The 23,966-nt window shown below is 39.1% G+C and overlaps 1 protein-coding gene across 2 annotated transcripts in view; it reads right to left on the bottom strand.

Annotated features, from left to right (window-relative positions):
- Positions 1-23,966, bottom strand: part of NT5DC1 (5'-nucleotidase domain containing 1) — a 124,796-nt gene that overhangs the window by 96,922 nt on the left and 3,908 nt on the right. Inside the window, exons 3-6 of one of the 2 annotated variants that reach the window (XM_057413185.1) lie at positions 23,757-23,828; positions 22,525-22,631; positions 19,082-19,161; positions 15,438-15,519 (exon numbers count right to left, since the gene is read on the bottom strand). In XM_057413185.1, coding sequence (XP_057269168.1) covers positions 15,438-15,519; positions 19,082-19,161; positions 22,525-22,631; positions 23,757-23,828 — 341 coding nt within the window. Of the gene's footprint in view, positions 1-7,208; positions 7,598-15,437; positions 15,520-19,081; positions 19,162-22,524; positions 22,632-23,756; positions 23,829-23,966 lie in introns of those variants that run through there. The other variant, XM_057413187.1, reaches the window with a different exon arrangement.

Raw genomic sequence — 23,966 nt, 5'->3', positions numbered from 1 at the left:
GTTACTGCCTATTTAGTCCTGAACACTAATCAAAGTGATGCTGAAACACTCTTAAGATTCCATTATTTATTCAAAAAAGAAAATACAATGTGTGGACACAGTCTATTAAGCAAGAATGGTTTAATGAACTTTTTTAATGGCTAAAACCCGTTTATAATCTGACAAAAAAAAAAAACAAGGCAAAAAAAAAAAGCTGTGATCAAGCTTGATCCACCAATACTAAAACAGCAGTAGTTCAAATTTAAACTGAAACTGTTAAATAGGAAAAGTACAGCAACAACTGCATTTGACTGAACAAACCTCCAGAAAAGCTCAAAAATGCTCCTTCAGCCCAAAACATCAGCTGGTATCACACCTGCAAATTTAAGCAGTATGGTTTTCAACACATTTGTTATAACTAGAGATGATGTTTTCATTGTGTACGGTAAGCTTGTATTTCAAGAATTCATAATACGGAAACATTATATGCAGAATACATCATATATGTAGCACTGCTCCTCCAGCATCAAAACAGAAGTCTAGGAATATAATGTGAAGATGAAAATCTCCTAAAATAACTGCTTAAAAGTAATCTTCAGGTTCTCACATAGCTCCTTATTAACATCTTAGTTGATTTTAAGTTCTCCACTCATATCCCAATGAACTTTAGTGAGGTTACCCCTGAAAGTAACAGCTCACCAACATTCAAAAGGTATACTTCTTTCCTTAAAACATTTACAGAGAAATCCAAATGAAGCACTTAGAATTACCATCCTTACTTACAAGTTCATGATTTTTTCCAGTGTTACCTTTCTCAGTTCTAAAAACAGAGGGGCTGTGGAATTTTAGAAGATACAAGCTATGAGCAATACAATTTCAACAATAAGAAATCCAAGGGAAGAAGGAAAAAAACAACTACAAAAAAAATGTTACAGGACCTAGGATGACTGCCCAAAATAGCTTCCCCACCCCTAAAAAACACATATGCACACAGATAATTACTGCTTACTGATTTTTGGGGAGGAGCTTATGCCCAACAGTCACCCAAATAGGGGAAAAATTGTATAAAAGCTCAAGGGTGACACTTGAAGTCATAAACTTCTGCTCACACACCAGTGGCAGAAGAACTCTTCAATAGAAGAGGATTCACTGTTTTATCACTCTCCATTAGAGCTCCACAACATTTTGGTATGTTATGATTTCATTTTATTCTATTTAGCTTTGAAGGTAACTTTTGCAGGATACATGTTGTCTACCTGGGGAAGGAAGAGGGTTGATATTTAAGGGCCAGTGTCAGCATCCTTAGTGCCACTGGGGCTATTTGAAAGGCTGCAGATAAAAGCCAGTTTTCAAGCAGGTGATATGAGATTTTTGCTACTGGTGCTGAAAGAACAAGAACTTCGTGCTTCATTTGCTATAGCATTAGACAAAGGCAATAAAATCATGGTAGAAGGTCTATGTATTTCCACTGAAAAACTTTCCTTCATTTCAGTAACTCTGATTTATGCAGCTCCTGAATTTACTTTTGGAGTCCTGAGTAACTAGGAAAGTAATCAGTGTTTTTGAAAACAGTGGTTTCTAATAGGCTGGCATCTATTTAAAATTATTCTTTTCCTAAGACTGAGACTATTGCCTCTAAGATATATATACCAGAGTTCTATCATTCAGAGTGATAGCAATACTGTTTCCCTTAGAGGATTTTTCACTAGTGAAAGCAGGAGGAAGTAAGCACAAAATAACATTACTTTTAATACCAATACTTTAAGAAAACTTTTTATTCATGCAGAACAGAACTGAACAGCTTTTCTTTATAGCAACCTTTTTCTCCCCTTTCTAACAGAACAGTTGGAAACATGCATCTACAAATATCCTTACTGCTGCTGTTTTGTCTGAACGTTGTCCAAGGTAGCGATGGATATTTTTCTGAGCGATACCAGAAACAATCCAGCATCAAGGGGCCACATTTCCTACCATTCAATGTAAAAAGTCAAGGTAAGTTTACTGTTTTTTTTGATAATAAATTAACACAATTACTTCTAGTGGATCAAAAAACAGTTGAACAAAAGCTCATTGTTTACAGTCTTCATATTCAACTTTTACTAACAGTTTAGGTTTATTAAAATAATTTCTCACTGCAAAAGGAACTGGCAGTTGCTCTGGAAGTTGGCTCCTAATGATAAAGATGCACACTTGTCAGGGTTTTTTGGGTTTTGTTTTGCTTTTGGTTTTTTTACACAATAATCATTAAAGGCATATAGAGCAGAAGCAAAAATCACAGCTACAGATCTTATTCTCAGTAGTGGGAATAATACAACATGGTTGTGTACATAATTATGTACAACGATTATCGAATTTCTTCATTCAACACAGATTTAAACAGTACATCTGTCATCTACAGTATTCAGAAAGAACTTTCACATGGCCTGTCATGTCGTCTCTACTCAAAACAGACCGTTGGTCTGAATGCAAATATATATACAAATATATATCCAATACATCTCAAATGAAGACCTGTTAAAGTCTAGAAAGGCAAAATGAGTTGATATATAGTCACAAAAATGTGTCATAAACCTCTATAGTTTTTTCATGACTTATTTAAGCTTATACTTTAACTATCAGACTAACCTCATGGTAATGTAACATTTCTAGCTTTATTACAAAAAGTTCATTTCATTAATCAGTCATATGGCAGACTGTATAGGCAATATATAATTGCAATGCATTGTGACATCTTATTTCTGGGTATCTTCTCTGTCCTCGTAAGTTAAATGGGTGGCTATACTTAGTGTTTGAAACTGAGTTCTGTTTAATTTTCCCATGCTTAGGCCAAAATACATTTTTTAAACTTGAAATCAAAACTTCTGACTTCCTAGGTACTGGTTTTATTTCATGAATTGTCCCCCAGATTATGATCAGGAGTCTCAATTCATAATTATTATAGCTGAAATTAAGAGAACTGAATCTTCCTTGTAAACATTCCACTCTTGCAACCAAAAACAACATTATTTTCTTTCAGACATCAACTGGCTATTCAGAATAGCTTTCACTTTTGCTGCATCCCACCTACTTTCAGATGTAATAAACATACCTAGGCAGAAATGAGGAAACTGAATGAGGGACTTGGAAAATAGCATTTGCAAATAAGCTTATTTTCACCAGAAAAAGGACATTTTAGGCTGTATCTGCATTAGAAAATAGGGTAGCACAACAGAAGCAGATCTGGAGAGCAGAACAGTTGCTACTCAGGACACTGCATTTCCACTACCTTCATTTAGTTTTTTATTCAGAACAGCTCTAGTTTGATCCTAAGGACTAGATGCTCATGAGCAGCACACATTGGGTCCAAAGTCCCAGCCCTGGTCTCAGCCCAACCAGCTCCAGCACACATGCTCTAAGAACACCCTGCTGTAAGAACAAAGTGAAAGCATTATGGCTGCAAAACTTAACCCCAAAATGTTCTTCTGGGCTGTACCAAAATACTCAGTTTCATCCACTGCATTCAGTATAAGGACTCTCAGATCAAATTTAGGTACACATACATAAACAGCTACTCTAAGGATTTTCTAACTGTAATTCCCACTGACTTAAAGTTGCATTTCCTTTCTCTCCCCTCATTAACTTTTCATGGTGTTTTTCCATGACTTTATTCAGAATAATTTACATATTGATATTGTTTATAACTGAGAGTATTATACCTACATGTGAAAAGTGCAGACCTCAAAAGCAGGCACAGCCTACAGTTTTACTGATGTGGGAGTCCAGTAATTTAAAATTGCTTGACAATTTTCATTTGGGGAATAAGCATTAAAATGGAGGACTGGAAAACCACTTCTATTCTCCAGTCTCGAATATAAACCATTGATCTGGAAAATCCGATTGAGAATTTTTAGAAGAGTTTAAAGAGGGCAGACTGTTAAGAGATCACAATTTCAAGTCTGAGATGATCACAGAAGAATAAAATAAGAGACTGCAGAACCAAGTTCATCTAACTATGGTCTAGTGAGTTCTTCTACATGCAAATAGCATATGGCAAGCTTACTTTTCTTACCTGGCCACCAAACATTGGCTTCTAGAGATTTAGTTGCCATTACATTCTCTTTTTGTTTTGTACAGCTTTGTCAAAAAGCAGCCTGGAACTGAAATTTCATTCTAGGCCCAAACTGGTGACTCAGGACAACATGTAATAGATCATACAATTTCTGTTGGCAATCAAAACCTATTTAAGCTTCATTTAATTTGGTGAAATTGCTTTAACAGTTAAAAAAACCCCACAAACTCTTGTTCTTGATAGCTATCCAGTCAGAATATACTTTCCTTTCTGAATGCATTTACTTTTATAATTTTTTTTGTTTAAATTACCAGGATATAATTTTTAAACCAGTAGCTCTCTGAAAAGTCCCAGTTGAGAATAATCACTGAATTAAATCTGACTGTTCAGCAGTGCTTAAAGAAGCTGTTATAGGCTATGTTAAAGTCTTCACGCTTAATACATCAATAAGGTTTGACTGCACCCAGAGAACATAAACCAATTTTGCATCAAGATACATGCCAAAAAATATAGAAGAGTAGCCAACCACTACTTCAGTTTTCCTGGTAAAAATCCTACTTCATGAATGCATTCAGCTGTCCTTTCTCAGACGACTTACCATTGTCTCCAGACAGCACAATTACCAGACATTTTAACCTAAAAGCAGCATAGCTTTGAAACAATATAGCTCCTCACAGAAAATCTCTTTTAACATGAATACTGACAAAGGTTTTAGCATCTTATACAAAAAATGCAGCACCCACCACTTTGTGAAGCTAGGACTGACATAAAGTTGCATCTAAATCATGGTAAAAAGGAAGAATGAGAAACACTTTGAAGCTAAATTCTGGAAATTTGCCAACAACAGGTACCCACATAAATGCTATGTTTTGGATCTGATGCAGTTGACATAAACCCATATTTGTATTTTTACCCTAATGCTTTACAACTGAAATAGCATTAGCTCAGGAACCTGTTTAGGTATTTGTACTGAAACTTTGATCTGACCTGCCTGAGTTCTCTGATGCGAATAGACAGTTTTTGAAGTTCCATCCATAGACAGAAGCTATGAAATAAATTCAGAGTCCTCCAGCGCAAACTGTTTTTTGTGATGGCAACTCCCTTATGATGGCAAAGAGAAAACTTGTAATGTGTAAAAAACATTTATATGCCACTTCTGCTACAGGGTACATGTTAATTCTGACATATGTGACGTAGCTTTAAAATTTGCCACATATTAAGTCACCTCCTATATAACCAGGAAACCAACTTGCTACTGCACCCGCTTGAACCTGGGAGTTCAGCACTAAGAAACTGAATAATATTAGTAAGATACCAAACACTGCACCAGACTTGTCACTGGTATTCACAGATTCTACAATCTCTTTGCAGCTGAGGAGATGTGTTTGCATTTTCTGTTTGTCAATAAATCACTTTTGCTTTCTTTCTCTGTGTAGGATTTTAACAACTATCTTCCTTTTCATTGGCTTAAGAAGAACAAGATAGAAAAGTGTGAAAATAAGGCAATATGCATTTGTGGGCTTTTATGCATCAGCAAAAATGAAAATGTGTTGTCTATACTTGGTAGCTAAGAACAATTTCCCTGGCAATCTAGGAAGAAGGCAACCTCAGAGATCCAATATCAAACCACAATCAAATGCATTTCATATACACATCTCCATTATTTTTTAAAATATAGTATGTATAAGAACAGTTTTCTTCCTTCTTCATCTTATTTTTAGTTCATCAAGACTAGCCACAGATTGGAAAAGCAATTTATTATCTGAGAGAGAGAATAGTCGTTGCATAAACGTTTACATACACACAAATGCTTGTTTTTGTAAGAGACTAAAACGCAAATGTTAGCTGATCCAGTTGTTAATTGACTGATGTTTATTCAGAAAAAAATAATAAATAGAATATGTTGCCACTATAAATGACAGAATCCTCTTCCTGTATCCCTCAGTTCTTAATTTAAAAATTACACTGTAAATTAACATTCATCATAGGCATGGTATTTCGCTCTATAACGCTGTCAATTGCTGGAAACTACTGAAGTAACCAAATCCATGTTAATCTTTTCTGTAACGTCCCACAAGTAAGCATCCTAATTCCAACAGGAGGCTAAAAGCTCCCCCAGAGTGTACAGAAAACTAAGCAGTGAGCTCGTTTATTCCTTTATTTGTGACATTTGGTTAAGTGACTCCACCTGCTGTTTTGATAACTAAGAAAATTAAGTATTATTAACAGAACAAAACAATGCCAGAATTCTGACTGCAGTAAATTATCAGTTGTGGCCTTGCCACAGTTTGAAATTTTTATGACAAATAAAAATATTTCAGACAGTATTTAAAAATACAAAATTCATATGTTACCAAAAAAAAAAAAAAAAATCAGCCATGGCCCACATCTGGAAGGGTGGGTGGGGAATGATGACAACAAAAACCTCACTACTTAAATGTAACACGAAAGCAGCTAAACCTACATGGGAAGCTTTTCTCTAACGTCAGATTCTCAGTGACCAAGCAGTATTAGAAACTTGGGTTCTGTGAGGTTTAAGTTAGCACTTCACATATTTCTCCACCATTCTACAAGTCTGCACATCATTATAGCTGCCCTGGCTGAATTGGTTTCCTCTTTCTCACAGGTGTACAGATAAGGGGTGAACAAGGACCCCCTGGTCCCCCAGGCCCTATTGGACCAAGAGGACAACCAGGTCCAGCAGGAAAGCCAGGGTTTGGAAGTCCCGGTCCCCAAGGGCCCCCTGGTCCCCCAGGACCACCTGGATTCTCTGCGGTTGGGAAGCCTGGTGTGCCAGGTCTGCCAGGAAAGCCAGGAGAAAGAGGACTGAATGGTGAGAAAGGGGAAGCTGGACCTGTTGGGCTCCCAGGACCAAGAGGGCCACAGGGACCTCCTGGCACTCCAGGCCCCTCAGGACTGTCTGTTCCTGGCAAGCCAGGCCCACAAGGACCTCCAGGAGCTCAAGGGCCAAGGGGCCTCCCTGGTGAGAAGGGAGAGCCAGGTATCCCTGGTATAAATGGACAAAAGGGAGAGAATGGATTTGGCATTCCAGGACGCCCGGGTAACAGGGGTCTTCCAGGCCCACAGGGACCCCGGGGCCTCCCTGGTCCTGCTGGGGTAGGGAAACCTGGCGAGAATGGTCTTCCAGGTCAGCCAGGTATGAAAGGTGATAGAGGTTTACCTGGTGCACCTGGAGCAGCTGGAATCCCAGGTCCCCAGGGTCCCCCAGGAGAACCTGGAGCAGTTGGTATTGGCAAACCTGGACCAATGGGACCACCAGGAGCAGCTGGCATCCCTGGAGCCAAGGGACACCCCGGACCCGCAGGCTTGCCTGGATCCCCTGGCCTTCCAGGATTTGGAAAGCCAGGATTGCCAGGGATGAAGGGACACAGAGGGCCTGAAGGTCCTCCTGGCCTTCCAGGCCCGAAAGGAGACCAAGGCCCAGCCGGTGTGCCAGGAGAACCAGGGCCTGTTGGGCCACCAGGGAACATGGGCCCTCAAGGACTCAAAGGCTTGCCTGGTGCGAACGGCCTTCCTGGTCCCAAAGGTGATGTGGGTCCTGCAGGCGCCCCAGGATTCCCAGGGGCAAAGGGTGAACGGGGTCTACCAGGATTAGAGGGAAAACCAGGATATCCAGGTGAGCAGGGTCTTGCTGGTCCTAAGGGACACCCAGGTTTCCCAGGTCCAAAAGGTGACACTGGCCACGCTGGGTTACCTGGCTTGCCTGGTCCAATGGGTCCACAAGGAGTTAAGGGAGTGCCAGGGATCAATGGTGAACCAGGTCCCAGGGGACCTTCAGGAATACCTGGTATCAGAGGTCCCATTGGCCCCCCTGGCCTGCCAGGAGCCCCTGGAGCAAAAGGCGAGCCGGGAGCACCAGGACTGCCAGGCCCAGCAGGTATTTCTACAAAAGGTTTAAGCGGACCTATGGGACCACCTGGACCACCTGGGCCTAAAGGCAACACTGGAGAGCCTGGCTTGCCAGGCCCCCCAGGTCCTCCTGGTCCCCCTGGCCAAGCTGTAATCCCACAGATGCCTGAAAGCTATGTTAAAGCGGGAGAGTCTAGGGAGATACCAGGAATGTCCTTCACGAAAGGAGTAAACCAAGCTCTTACAGGGATGCCAGTGTCTGCTTTCAGTGTCATCCTCTCAAAAGCCTACCCTGGGGCAACAGTCCCCATCAAATTTGATAAGATCTTGTACAACAGGCAGCAACACTATGACCCCAGAACAGGAATATTCACCTGCAGGATTCCTGGACTGTACTATTTCTCCTACCATGTACATGCAAAAGGAACAAATGTTTGGGTTGCACTCTACAAAAATGGTTCCCCACTCATGTACACCTATGATGAGTACAAGAAAGGATACCTTGACGAGGCTTCTGGCAGTGCTGTCATTGATCTCATGGAGAACGATCAAGTATGGCTCCAACTGCCCAATTCAGAATCTAATGGTCTCTATTCCTCTGAATACGTTCATTCTTCTTTCTCAGGTTTCCTATTTGCTCATATCTAACAACATCCCACTTACACTTTCCTCACACTCTCTCCTTCAGACCCTTTTAACTCTCCGCTGATCTGTCATCAGCAGGTCATGCTACTTCAATTTTTTAACAGAAATGGAGGAGGGAATGAGAAGGTGGAAGAGTGGTTCAGACCTAATAGAATAATATTGTGTGTTTTAGAGAATTGTCATGAAAAATTTGTTTCAAAATGATCAATTGTCTGACTGAATGCAACATTAAAATTTTACGAATTAATATAATGCACCAGCTTCTCTCATTTTTGCCGTTTTTTCTAATAACATTTAACCAAAATTTCTATCACTTCTCATAACACATAAAGTAGTAATTCCAGAACTCTAGATCATACTTCTCTATACCTGAATTAAATTAAGGTATTATTCAAAGTAAACAATCTCAGATACACCACGGTCATCACAACAGCTCGATAGTATCAGGAACATTCTGTTACCTGTCAGCTTCGCCTTTAACCTATCAAACAGGAGTCAAGAAAACAACTCTAATACAGTGCATACTGTGTCACAGTTTTAATTTAGTTCTACTTTTCTTACTAAGGAATAACTACCTTGGAGAAATGTAGATTTACAAATTATTACCACTTACTGAAGATCTAAGACTTTCATGATATGAAAAAGCAATCAGATTTGGAGCCTAGTAATCCACTTAGCTTTGGTTGATGCACATTTTGTAATCTGCAGCAACAAACTAGCTCAATATTTTTAAGCTCCTAACATTCTGCAAAACTACAATATTCAGGGTACTGTAAAAAAACTGCCATCAAATCCAGCCATTAAGAGTGTATCTTCACAAGCCTACAGACACAAAATCAGAACTGCTTTGCCACCCCAAAATTGTAGACAATCTTTCCACTGCTTTTCCCTGAACAGTTCATTCATCTAAAACACAATTGTCTGGGGAATATATTTTACTTAGATGGTAAATTTATCAGGTGATAACAGTAATTAGTCAGTAGACATATTTACCATACATACACACACTCATACTCACGTCTTACAAAGATTAGACATCATAGTAATCTATTATGGAACTACGAAAAGTATATGGTATGAAGTAAACTAGCTTAGTAAAATTAGTGCTTATAAATTATGAAACTATAATAGCTTGATCACACATTTCTTCCAATGACAGCTGCCACTCATGCACTTTGAAAGTATTATACCTATCAAAACTTTATGAACTTTTAAACTGTTAAGCTTCATTTTTTAAAAATCAGAAATTTATAACCATTTGCACTAAAAGTAGGTAGGCCTATATTGGCAGGTTTTGTCATATTATCATTTCTTCACAAAAGCAAAACCTGAGGCTTGTTATGTTGTGTATATTTGAAATCAGCAATTGCCTAAGTACTTGATAACACACTGGGATTAATAAAAAAAATGACACCTTTAAGTTGATCCATCATTATCAGAACTATATAATGGTTTGGAAACTGTAAAGAACTACCAGGAAAGTAACTTTGCAAAACTGTTTTTTCTCCCCTTATTGAGTGCTGTTGGATGAGGAAGCCTGTGGTTTAGGCTATACTTTAGTAAAATAACAAACGCTTAAGGAGAGAGTACATGTGAGAACTGCTTAATTTAGCAGCCAAGTAAACCTAGAAAAGCAAACTGGCACTATTATAAAATCTGCACACAAAATGGTTGTATTGAAATAATACAGGGGGCAGTACCACTATTTATAAGTAGCAATCCTCCGGTGATACTTTACTTTCAAGCCAAAATAAAACTCAGGATACTTGAGTCCGAACTGTCCCCACTTTTCTACCTTCCTGGTTTAGGCCAAATATTAATTACAGATCTCCTAAGAATTATCTCATTTTTGCACTAAAAAAGGTTTTCCTGTGCGTTCATTTGCATTAGTTCAACAGCACTTTCCAGTATTTAAACATAGCACATGTTGCTATGTCCATACACTTTAAATCAGGTTTTTTCCTTTAATGCTTGTGTTCCTTAAATGAGCACATAGGACTTCAAATAAGTCTACAGGTTAGTATCTCATGCCTGTCTTTTTGAAAGCTTTTCATAATTATCGAGACATTAAGTCATTAAGAAAGCAACTCTAAACACTGAAAAGCTAGAGATGACACACAATTGAGGCGCAGGCACAATTTACACCTTGATTTTAGCTCTGGATTCTCAATTTAGAGGAGACCTTGAGAAAATCTGTAAGATTTTTAAGTTTGGTTTTTAATGTTTTCTCCACATGAAGATCAGCAACCTACCTAAAGCTAAAGCTCTTTCAGAAACCACATCTCTTCTATATCATGGGCATTAGAGGTAAGAAAATCCAATATGAGATTAAAATGAAAATATAACAGCCTGCAATAGTACAAAACTCACTTCCAAAGAACTACTGAATTTTTTTAAGCTTTAAGGTATCCAAACACACTGAGCACTCAATCTCCTGCATTCAGCTGGAAAGCCCAGTAAAGAAGTGGAACACATACACTTGCAATTACCTTTGTTGCAGTTTTCCCAATTAAGCAAATAAAGATTTCTCATTACTGGACTACTTGACATTAGGAATTTCTAATGTTTTGCCGAACTTATGGAAGATTGCTTTTTTTTTTTTTTTTTGCCACAGAAGCATCTTTTTTTTTGTGGTATTTAAGGTTGTATATAAAAGATATAACACACATCACAGACCTCCAGATTCATTATCTTCTGCCAACACAAAAGGGTAATGCCATAAAGTTGTGATCAAAACCCTCCGTGTTTGGGTGTATATGCATACATTTTTGGGTATAGGACAGAGTAGTTTAGAAAGATCCAAAGTTTTCCTCCCCAAAGTAACACTTCTTATGTATCACATGACACTTGAGAACACTGATCGATCATATAAACCTTGTTTTTTTAATAACTTGCATTTTGTCTTTTGGCTTTAAGTCTTTCATTTTCTTTCTCTGATAATTTTCCTTTTTTTATAAAAGATGATCAGTGACAAATTTCTCATATGCATCCTGAGGAAACGTCCCATCAAGTCTTTTTTTGGCAATTTATGAAGTCCTCTGCCATACTAGCCACAATATATTTACTTCCAAAATTAAACATAATCTCATGAACTGATTGAAAATATTAGAAATACATCACTTTCACTATGCAACCAAAGATGCTATAGTTTTGAGAAGCGTCAGGGAAATCATATGTAAAGGCAATGTAAGAGACAGAAAGTAGCCTTTAAGAGAAGAATTTTTTACAAGATTATGCTTTAGGAAATTATATTAGGCAAGTTCCTCTTACAAAAACTATTTTTCTGTCAAAACCCCACCAAATCTGAACTGTTTCACATGAAAATAATTATACAGTACTTCAAGCCCCCATTACTCCTGAGAAAATCAAACTTTATTTCCGTAACATGTTGTGGACCTCTGTCCACATATTTATATAGTGTAAAATACAGTACCACATGATGTTTCCTTTAAAACTACATAATATTCCAGTAATAAGTTCACAATTTGCAAAAAAGGATTCTCAATTTAATTCTCAACTTGGATAATTGCCAAGGGCATTCTTGCAGCTATTATTTGACAAGAAATGACCATTTTGCAAATATGAGTACCTGTGTTTATTGCAATCAGACATCATACTTTCCTGATAGTACTTTTTAATAGATTTTCTTTATTTTGTTTCAGTTATTCTTCACAAAGAAAGGTTTGAATAACGCAAGACTTTTGGAACTCTATTACTTTCCCTCTACAAGCCTCAGTTCTTCATTTCATTACAAGCAGAAGAGTGGGTTAATATCCTTCATTAAGCTGAGTTAGAACAATCATTCCTATCTGAAAGAGCCATCCAAAAAAAATATCATAGGGCAATTACCTAAGGCGATTACCATAACTAAGACAATGAAAAGCAAAATTCACCAGACACAATTATGATCAAAAAAATCATGTGAAAAAGCAAAGCACATAAAGAAACAAGGGCATACTGACAACAAACCAAAGTGAACTGCAAACACTTCATGGATTTCAAAAAATAAAAGGGTCAGTCGTTCTGCTCCGTCACTGACAATGGCACTACTAAGATGGTGTTTCAACTTGGGAACTTTGTGTTTCTTCAACCAACCTCTTAAGTTTGCTTTTGAAATTTTACCTTCACTAACTTAATAAGCACTGCTTTCCTCTGAAGGGTTAAACCCTCTATAAGGTATTGGGGGCATGGAGTTAAGTCAAGTGGCTGTGGTTTCCAGGCCATGCTCTGAGCTAAGAAAGGCTGAAGCCAAGTTTAGGAGCTTCCTCAGGAAGCTATGTTAAGCTTGTAACTGGAAAAAAAAAACCAACTCTTTGGCATAAACTTGGGACAGAAAATTAGTATCATTGTTCTCATTTCACAGAGGGCCCTGAAGGAAAAAAGAGATGTACAAGACAAATATCAGAGGTAAGTGATACAGGAAGACATTACCTCTGGCTCTTCTGACTCCCTGCTGAGTACTTCATCTACTGGACCATGTTATTAAAGGAATATAAGACCACTGTGAAGCCTTTCAAAGTTATGCATGACACAGCATAGACCCTAACATGTATTAAAATATTTAAGTAGTATATAAAGTCAGCATTGTTTCACTTCTGAATTTACAGGGCTTTATCAAAAATAACTCATACCTGTCAGTTACTATGTTATTCAGAGCAGCCCTGCAGAGCAAGACTTGGGGGTGTTGGTTGATGAGAAACTGAAAATGAGCCAGCAGTGTGCGCTCGTAGCCCAGAAAGCCAACCATATCCTGGGCTGCATCAAAAGGAGCATGACCAGCAGGTCGAAGGAGGTGAAACTCCTTCTTCTACTCTGCTCTCATGAGACCTCACCTGGAGTACTGTGTGCAGTTCTGGTGTCCTCAACATAAAAAGGACATGGAACTGTTGGAACAAGTCCAGAGGAGGGCCACGAGGATGATCAGGGGCTGGAGCACCTCCCACATGAAGACAGGATGAGAAAGTTGGGGCCGTTCAGCCTGGAGAAAAGAAGGCTGCGTGGAGACCTCATAGCAGCCTTGCAGTACCTGAAGGGGGCCTATAAGGATGCTGGGGAAGGACTCTTCATTAGGAACTGTAGTGACAGGACAAGGGGTAATGGCTTAAAACTTAAACAAGGAAAGATTAGATTGGATACAAGGAAGAAGTTCTTTACTGTGAGGGCGGTGAGGCACTGGAATGGGTTGCCCAAGGAAGCTGTGAATGCTCCAACCCTGGTGGTGTTCAAGGCCGGGCTGGACAGAGGCTTGGGTGACATAGTTTAGTGTGTGATGTCCCTGCCCATGCCAGGGGGGGTGGAACATGCTGATCTCTAAGGTCCTTTCCAACCCTAACTATTCTATGATTCTTATATTTTCACTGTTGTGAAATACGCACTGCTTCGTTATGTTGTCTCATGACTTTTAGAACAGCAAATGAGGTATATTAAATTAGGTACCAATTCTGAAGGAGCTAGAAAGGATTAAGTCATATCACACATTTCGTATGCAGATTCCATGCTTACATATACAAATAAGTACCTGATAGGTAGGTATATGAATAAACGTACAAATGTACACACAAGTAGACATATATAAATAAAACCGAGGAATTATTTCTGAGTTCAAGAGTCAGACTTTAACTTTTGTTTTCAAAGAGCACTTTTAAAAATTATTCTTTTTGCCAAATGCTGCATGATCCACATCTTCTAAAGCAAAAGGCTTTCACGAATTGAAAAAAAAATAATGCTAAAAAAAATAAAATAAATAAACATAGTTGATTAGGACTGGTATAATATCAGTAGGAAACAAAGGATAAATGTATTTCATGGATGAATGAATTCTTAGAGGAATTCTTAACTAAAAATCACTTTCTAAATTCCAATGAAAACACAGTAACAACAACAAACAGATCATTTTAGGCATATTATGCTGTCTTTTACAATATACATCCTGACATCAACTTCTTTTTTTGTTTGGAACCTCTCTGAGACAATTTTACCAATTACATTTGACATGAATATAGCAAGTAGTACAGCTCTGGTGAAAAAAAAGTTAAGTTTTAAGAAGGTCAAAACTGCACCCAAGCCTAATGAATACTGCATTAAGAGAGGTAATTCAATCAGAAAATACTGTCAGCAAAATGATACAGAATTCTCAACCGAGCTGCATATAATCATTTTACCAAAAACCCCACAGTAATTCAAAATAATTTCAATTAACTGTGTGCACACATACAATGGTCAGCCATTAATATCAACTTACTATTTTATATGCCTAATAGAAACTCCGAAGTTAAGTCTGTCGAAGAACAGACTTAACTTATTAGAAAGTAATTTCTAGCTGAAGGGTATCCAAGATGCTTTCCAACTCTAATTTGTATTAACAGCATTATAAAGTTAGCTTTGGGTGGAGGAAGACTGTTTATAAAAAAAGAATAAAATATATTCCTTTGCGATTTTTAGGAAGTTTATAACAAAATAATAATCACCTCAATATTGTGTCAATGATATATGAGGAATTCTAATAAAAACTAGAGAGCTAAAGAAAATTATCAAGTATTAGTACTTTCATCTTTTTCCCAATGAGCTTATGATTTTATTTATGATTACAAGAACACAAGGAATAGAATCAAAATATAGTTAGAGGATGTCTACATTACTGTATCAATCACAGCAAGAAATCGTTTTTCCTCTAAATTCAGTGAACTAGCACAAGTGTTATTAAAGACAGCAAAATGGTTTCAGCTAAATGAAACAGAAATAGCAATGATAAATATGTTCTGTTCCAGAATAAACATGTGTCTACTGTACAACTAGTTGTAAGATTTAGAGTTAAAAGCTCTGCGTAGCCTACAGTGCACTTGAAAATGTATTTGCTCTGGCAACCACATGTAATATTTTCAGTGAACCCACTTACCTTTAAAAGCTGATATTTTATAATTATGCTGGACAGCAGCCACCATGTCCTTCCAAAAGTCATATTTTTTCTGACCATCATGCTGCAAGTGTGAAAAGGAACCTAGTCATTATATCAAGTATCAGCTATTTTGAGCTTTCCTACTGAGACAGTGACAGGAATGCCACTAATAAATAAAAGTATGTGAAGTAAAACAGCCTTAGTAGGATTCAGTATTTAGTAGTACTTTAGGCAACCGTAGCTAAGTTACCTCTTGTTTATGCGTTATGGGGAGTTATGGGGTTATGAGGAGTGGGGAAGGAGAAAGGATCTGTATTTGGGATGAGTTCTGAAATGCTACAGCAAACAGGGGCATTAAACAGAACAGCAACTTGCTCAATGAGCCATCTCAGTAATATTTGGGGATAAAAAAAGTACCTAGAGCTGCAGGTACTGTACTTAATTAGCAGGTTGACATTACCTACAGCCTGGCATTTGGATCACCTTCCACCCTCAAAACTGGCAACCCCTCTTTGCTATAATAGTGCCCTTCTGCCAGTAACTCCACCCCAAACACTAAAACATTCATGCAGAAGCTAGGCTGAGCAGCATTGCATTGCATTGCATTGCACTCTGAAGACTGCCAAACCCCAGCTCCGACAGAAGGGGAGGGGAAGGTGATCTGTGGTTGTGCAGAGTCTCTCGCCATTCCTATAAAGCTGCCCAGGCACAGAAGAGTTCTGGCTGACCTCAATCACACCATCAAGCATCTCACCAAAGGAGTGGAAAAGCTTCTGAACCAGCTGAGCTCCACAGCACTCAAAGTCCACAAATTTTAGGATGCTGAATCAAACAGATGTAATCTCACAGCCAGCCAATATTACAGAAATTAGCTATAGAGCCGGTAAGAAGTGCCCAGAATTACAAGGTAACCTGGCAGCAATAAATCAGGCAGTAGTTTACTTGAGTTTGTACCCCGTGGAAAGTGTCTTTGTAGTGTTGTACAGGCTTTCCATACCTACATTACAATGAAGTTCAAGGCAATTGTTAACAGATTTCACCTCATTGCCACCCTCTGTGTCCTGACCACTGCACTGATACTTGAATAATAAACCCTTTTGTAAGCATAAAACATTTTCTAAAGATGGAAACGTTTAGAAACTAAAAAAAAATCTCAAACCCTTAATATTGACATGCATTCTGTATATACACTGAAGTAAGCTCCTATTTCAGGCCTAATCTGACATGTAGGCTTCCAGAGTAAAAGTTCACCCTCAATTCCACAACCAGCAAGTCACACAAACAAGGCCTTTTGTGCATGACTGACAAGCGCTATGGCAATCTGCTTACCATCCACGGGCTCTACAGGTTAAGAGCTTGAAAGATACAATGCTGTGGCTTTCAAATTGTTTTCTAATCCATTCCTACACCAAAATACCACAGAAATACAGGAAAGAACTAATATAGAGAAAAGATCTCATATATGTCAAAATTCAGTTAGCTGTTCAGTTATTATTCAGAGCAGTGTCCAAGGAGATGCTGGGGAGCCTATCTATAGAGGTGATGGCACTAACCTACACCAGCATTAACCTTGAGACTGGTGGATTTAACTGTCTGCTCCCCTCACATTACATGTGGTTAGTTTGCTTCTGAGTTTGGGGTTTATGGGATTTTTTTCTGTTTGTTTCTTTGAAAAAAAGAAAAATCAGTGCAATGAGCCAATAGTTGCTCTGAGTGCTGTTTTGAGGACAGATGACTTAAAAGTGGGTATAATTCCTTCAAACCACTTGACCTCAGAGAAGACTGAAGTAACTGCCAAACTATTTCCTTGAAAATCTACAGCCATTGTATACGAGAAACTCAGGAATACAGACTGATGCCCAAAAAACAGAAAGAAAACTGCATGCTCATGCAGTCCACCATGGCTTTGGTGCTATAATCAAATGTGATTTCAATAGCTGAACTATCACACAAAGCAGTATTTTGTGTAGCTCCTCAATGAAAAGGTCCAAAACACCGAAAAGCTCCTCTGTTTTGTCTGAAAACACATAGGAGTTCTGGCTGTGAACACAGTAAAAGCAAATTCATCTTTACAAGTGTAGAGCAACCCAACACCCAGCTCAAGTCTAAACCCACTCTGAACCCAAACCTAGCAGTTCTTCCATCTGTTTCCAGTAGAAAACTTCCTGATCCTAGAATGTTGTCTGAAAATGGTAAAAAAAACAATCCTTACTAAACAGGCTTCCAGAACAGGAAACAGAAGCCTCTGCTTCCTTTTAGAAATGTGGAAGAAAAAAGTGTGATGGTTTCTAACATTTAGGATGCAGAATTTTACAGCCATGAGAGCTGGAGAGGTCTACCACCTCCTGCCTTACATCTTTCTCATCTGACTGATGCTAGCCTTCCTTACTGTAGCCCTCCTGCTGAAACTGGGCCATCATCTATTAAAATATTCAAGAACTGCTAGCTGATAAAGAAGGTGCATGACCCACTTCTGGTGCCTTTCTGGAGAAACACCATGGGTTTAATTCTCTCTGGTTAAAGACAGAACTGATCCAGGGTCAGTGCTTCAGCTTGTGAACTAGCAACTGAATGTGAAAGCTTACTACACACAGGCTATCACATGCTTCCTCTCTCAGTGAGTAGGTGATTTGTGTCAAGTCTAAATTAAAGTAATGCAATGCAGGTGTTACATCAGAGACAGGGTTCTAAGCCTTGAACAGCTTAAAAGGAGATTATCGGGCACAAACTTAAGAGTCTTAAGGCACACCTGTCCTCAGTGCTTCTTGATAAGCTAGTTTTAGCTAACTTTTCATGGAGCACTTGCACTTGGGCAGAAATATACTCAGCTGGAGTGGAGGCTAAAGCATCAAGTCAGCTGATACCTGTATCTCAGCTCTAAATTCGATGTTTAGTGCTGCAGTGCTTTGGTACCTTCAGCCTTTGGTACTCTTTTTACACTGATATACTTACTCTATGAGAAGAACCTTCTCCTACCCCCAGCTGCACACAAGTTAAAGATTAAAGCCTTCTTTAACACAACCAAATTAATCAGCATCAAACTTCAAAGGTAGGATTTAGAACATTCTTCCTATCTAAAAAGCATGGGGAAAAAAAGTTCAAGCAATTGTACTCTCCTCCTTGAAAATTTAAGTTATTCTTTGGCAGAGAAAAAAGCCTGGATACTATTCTAGAGGTGTATTTACACCTGTGTACACAGATCAATCCATTTAAGACAAAAACAAGTCTATAAAAGGATGGAATTAAGCTTTCAACTCATTAACACCTTGCAAAGTAGGAAACCATGTTATTCAGAAGACTTACATTAGATTTAATTCAAGTATCATCAAGTCTAATTAAAGGAGATTTTAAGAACTACACTCTGCATATCACAGGGTAAACTTGAGAAAACAGTGCATTTCTATCTTAGTTATTTGTGCCCTCTAGTGGAAGTACATTTATTTTGAACATGGCCATGTAGCTCACAATTATCTTCAGAGCCAACTTCTAACACACTAAGTTCAACCTGAAAAATTCTAAACAAGAAGAAAACTGGAGACCTTAACGTTGTTCAATACACTATTTGTATGCATTTAATAATGCATCCAAAAAGCATGGTGGAGGAAGAGAAAGATAATGCAATACTTAAACAATTTAGTTCTTACCTGATCTAAGCTGTCCACAACCCTTGCACACAAGAGAGCTCCTGGCAGGTCAAAATAATTATCATACAGATAGTATTTAGCTGGAAAAAATAATTTAAGAAAATCTTTTTAAAAAATCCATACTGTATGCTTTAAGAGCAAGTTAAAAAATACATTAAAATAATAACACAAGCTCCTACTTGGAGTTTACTGGTAATAAGCATTATCTGCTTCACAATCTGTGCTAGCCTTTATTCCCACTTCTGATTCTCATAATTGGCTACTGAAAGTTGTTCACCTATATCAAGGCAGTGAGATTTTAAAAATACATTTTAAGGTTCTAAAAGTTAAGGAGGAAGAGATGGGGGAGAACCATGAGTTTTAACGAGTGAGGACTGTATCATTCAACTCTTCCAAAGTGCCTATTTCCCTAGCAGTGAAAACACAAATAAAGGGTTTGAGAATCTGTTCCAAAAACATGTGGACAGGTTTTACACAACGTGCTGCCCTTTGCACACACGCATGATGCCAACAGCCGCTTATCCCAAGGAGAAGCATGCCCCCATTATTACATAAACCCCAGAACAGAACTAAATGAGGAGGGTGCAAATGCCTCCCAGGCTGAGGTCATGTTCAACAACTCTTTCCTAGGACTGAAATGACTTAACCAGTGATGTTTTTCGTATTCATGATCTTGTCTGTGCTGTCTCTTAGGTAAATGAAAGAACAAGTCAGCAAAACACTCCCAAGGGAGACCAAATGCACTTTTCAATGAAAAGGAAAATCGCATTCGCTGTATGCCCAAGAATATGTTCCTCTTCTACCATCTTGCAAAAGACTACTTGCAGTTTAGAATAAGCATCATAAACAAGTTTATGTCAGCAAGATCTCAAGGAAAATATCTCCATTATACAGCATAATGCAACTTAACACTTTATGTGTATTACTCACAATTGCCAAGATCAAATTGTGGAAAAGAAGCACAGAGAAAAACACAATTGTAGACACAGTGCCTTCAAAGTGACTCCCATCCTAAATCTAATAAACTTCAACTACAGGAGGATAAGTTTTGTTCCCAGATCTGCTCTGTTCTTTGCTTTTGCACCTAGGCCTCCATTAACAGCACTGATGGTAATGAGTCACTAATTAAGAAAAACTTAAGATTTGCCCAATATGTCCTAATTGAGACAGGCTGGTAATGTCATTCCATTCCATCAAGGAACAAATGTGCCCACCTCTATAACCAAAACATGTCCCTAACATCAGCTCATTTGTCTCATAGAATCATAGAATAGTTAGGGTTGGAAAGGAGCTTAAGATCATCTAGTTTCAACCTCCCTGCCATGGGCAGGGACACCTCACACTAAACCATGTCACCCAAACCTCTGTCCAACCCAGCCTTGAACACCACCAGGGATGGAGCATTCACAACTGCCCTGGGCAACCTATTCCAGTGCCTCACCACCCTCACAGTAAAGAACTTCCTTATATCCAATCTAAACTTCCCCGGTTTAACTTTTAACCTGTTACCCCTTGTCCTATCACTACAGTCCCTAATGAAGAGTCCCTCCCCAGAGTCCTTATAGGCCCCCTTCAGGTACTGCAAGGCTGCTATGAGGTCTCCACGCAGCCTTCTCTTCTCCAGGCTGAACAGCCCCAACTTTCTCAGCCTATCTTTATACGGGAGGTGCTCCAGCTGCCGATCATCCTCATGGCCCTCCTCTGGACTTGTTCCAACAATTCCACGTCATTTTTATGTTGAGGATGCCAGAACTGCACACAATACTCCAGGTGAGGTCTCACGAGAGCAGAGTAGAGGGGCAGGATCACCTCCTTTGACCTCCTGGTCACGCTCCTTTTGATGCGGCCCAGGATATGGTTGGCTTGCTGGGCTGTGAGAGCACACTGAAGCCGGCTCATGTTCAGTTTCTCATCAACCAACACCCCTAAGTCCTTCTCCACAGGGCTGCTCTGAATCTCTTCTCTGCCCAACCCGTAGTTGTGCCTGGGATTGCTTCGACCCAGGTGTAGGACCTTGCACATGGCATAGTTAAACTTCATGAGGTTGGCATCAGCCCACCTCACAAGTGTGTTAAGGTCCCTCTGGATGGCATTCCTTCCCTCCAGCGTATCAACCAAACCACACAGCTTGGTGTCATTGGCAAACTTGTTGAGGGCGCACTCAATCCCACTGTCCATGTCAGCGACAAAGATGTTGAACAAGACCGGTCCCAACACCAATCCCCGAGGGACACCACTCGTTACTGGTCTCCAGCTGGACATTGAGCCATTGACCACAACTCTTTGTGTGTGGCCATCCAGCCAGTTCTTTATCCATTGAGTGGTCCACCTATCAAATTGATGTCTCTCCAATTTAGAGACAAGGATGTCGTGTGGGACAGTGTTGAACGCTTTGCACAAGTCCAGGTAGATGACGTCAACTGCTTTACCCCTGTCCATCAGCTCTGTAGCCCCATCACAGAAGGCCACCAAATTGGTCAGGCAGGATTTCCTCTTAGTGAAGCCATGTTGGCTGTCACCAAGCACCTTGTTGTTTTTCATGTGCCTTAGCATGCCTTCCAGGAGAATGTGCTCCAAGATTTTGCCAGGCTCAGAGGGGAGACTGACTGGTCTGTAGTTCCCTGGGTCATCCATTTTCCCCTTCTTGAAAATGGGGGTTATATTTCCCTTTTTCCAGTCATTTGGAACTTCACCTTACTGCCACGATTTTTCAAATATGATGGACAGTGGCTTAGCAACTTCATTTGCCAGCTCCTTCAGGACCTGTGTATGGATTTCATCAGGTCCCATGGACTTGTGTATGTTCAGGCTCTTGAGATGGTCTTGAACCAGATTCCTCTCCTACAGTGGGCCTAAGATCATTCACACAGTCTCATCAATACCTACAGTATAAAAATCATCAATATCTAAAGGGGGCCTACAAGAAAGCTGAAGGGTACTTTTTACAAGAGCATGCAGTGACAGAACAAGGGGGAATGGCTTTAAACTGAAAGAGGAGAGATTTACATTAGACATTAGGAATTCGTTATGAGGACGGTGAGACACTGGCAGAGGCTGTCCACAGAAGCTGTGGCTGCTCCATCCCTGGCAGTGTCAAAGGCCAAGTTGAACACGGCTTTGAGCAACCTGGTCTAGTGAAGGGTGTCCCTGTCCATGGCAGGTGTTTGTAACTAGATGATCTTTAAGGTCCCTTTCAACCTAAACCATTTCATGGCTCTACGATGATCACTGGTGACCTAAATTTAAGTTGAACTTTTTCATTAGAAGTTGAAAATACTAAAAAAAAAACAAACCCAACAAAACAGCTCTCCCCCAAAACATTTACCTATTCCAGGAATTCTCAGCTCGAGTATTTTTAAATATTTGTGATAAGAACTAACAGCATGAGGCACTGAAGGGGCCAAAGGAATTTCAATGAAGATGACATGCTAAGGCATAGCTACCTGAGCGGGAAACCATTCCGCTGACTGTATTAAAATGCTTCCACTCCCTCCTTCCATACGTCTCCAGAATCTCTTCATTTGTCATACTCTTTGTACCATGGCTTGCCCTATTTGTGTTGTTATTTATAATAAAAGAAAAGAAAAAGGTTGAAAACAGCCAAACTACTCCTTGTGCCCAGTAATTCATGACAACTGAATACTTAGGTGCAGGCAAGTTGATTGAAAGCAACTCTCTTTATAATGTAGAAGCTTCCCAGGACCTAAGCTTTTAGCATATACATTACAGTCCTTGATAAAAGCCTTGCTACACAGAGGTTTGGTTGGCTGGGAGCACAACTACTGTGCCTCACCTGCTAACACAATCATTCTGTATTGCTCGAATGTTCTCAATTGTGTGAGGACACTCACTATACTTAAACTATCAATATAGGCTGCACAATAAAACACAGTGCAGAAAGCCTATACATCATTCTGAAGCCTGGTAACATTCACAGAATGCAGGGCAGAACTATGGAAAAGTGCTAGTTTGAGTCCTGCAAGCAGCTGTGTAATACAGAAGTACACACAAGCCTTTTTAGGGAGTAAAAATCAAAACAGCAGTCTTCTATATTTAAATAAAGAAAAAAAAAAAGGAGGTAAAGAAGAACTAAGGATGTACTGAAATTATGGCTGAAGGCAAAATATAGCTTTTAAGAGAAAAAAAAAACACCAGAAATTTGAAAGCAAATGTGTCAGTTTCTGTGTTTAATTTACCTCAGGTTATTTAAACTACGTGTCGCAAGCCTGAAGAATTTTGAATGTGTATGGTACAAAGATAATAGTGCTCCCATCACTAGCATCAGTCATTAGCATTGACTTCGAGTCAGGTTTTCACGGTCCAAAGGAAAAACATTACCCTAGATCACAGCAGAACAGGATCAAGAGTACACTGGTAGCCACTGAAAAAGTGAAGTTACCTTCAAGATCACTATGCCCTCAGAGTCTTAGACCTTTATTAAAAAGCAGATATTCTTTACTATTAGCTAACATGTAAATATTATGAAAGGACTGCATATGTAACATTAAAAGACACTGAGCACCACATTACTAAAGCGTATTTATACTTTAACAGCTAATAAAGAAAGTACACTGAAATTAATTTTTAAAAATTTAGTAAAACTGACAGATGGCTTTCAGAAAGAGGATAAAATTTTGGTGTCTGCTTAACAATATAAACTTACTGTCAATATTACCTTAAAACTGTTCCATCTTCTGCAAGTTTCAGGAAGTTTCCTTCTTCAATGTCCAACACCAAGCCTTTGCAACTAAGAATAATTTTATTTTAAGGAAGAAACAAACTATTAATGCTTTCAGAGGAATGCCTTCTTATGTATCAGTGAAATGCAGTTACAGAAGCTATACAATGCTGCTACACAAAACCAACCAAGTCAGAACCCTTCAAA

The sequence above is a fragment of the Pezoporus wallicus genome, unplaced genomic scaffold, assembly GCF_028554395.1.
Source record: "Pezoporus wallicus isolate ANWC-B61680 ecotype Strahan unplaced genomic scaffold, APGP_CSIRO_Pwel_v1 contig_7505, whole genome shotgun sequence".
NCBI classification, from domain to species: domain Eukaryota; kingdom Metazoa; phylum Chordata; class Aves; order Psittaciformes; family Psittacidae; genus Pezoporus; species Pezoporus wallicus.
This window is presented reverse-complemented; position numbering and strand designations above follow the sequence as displayed.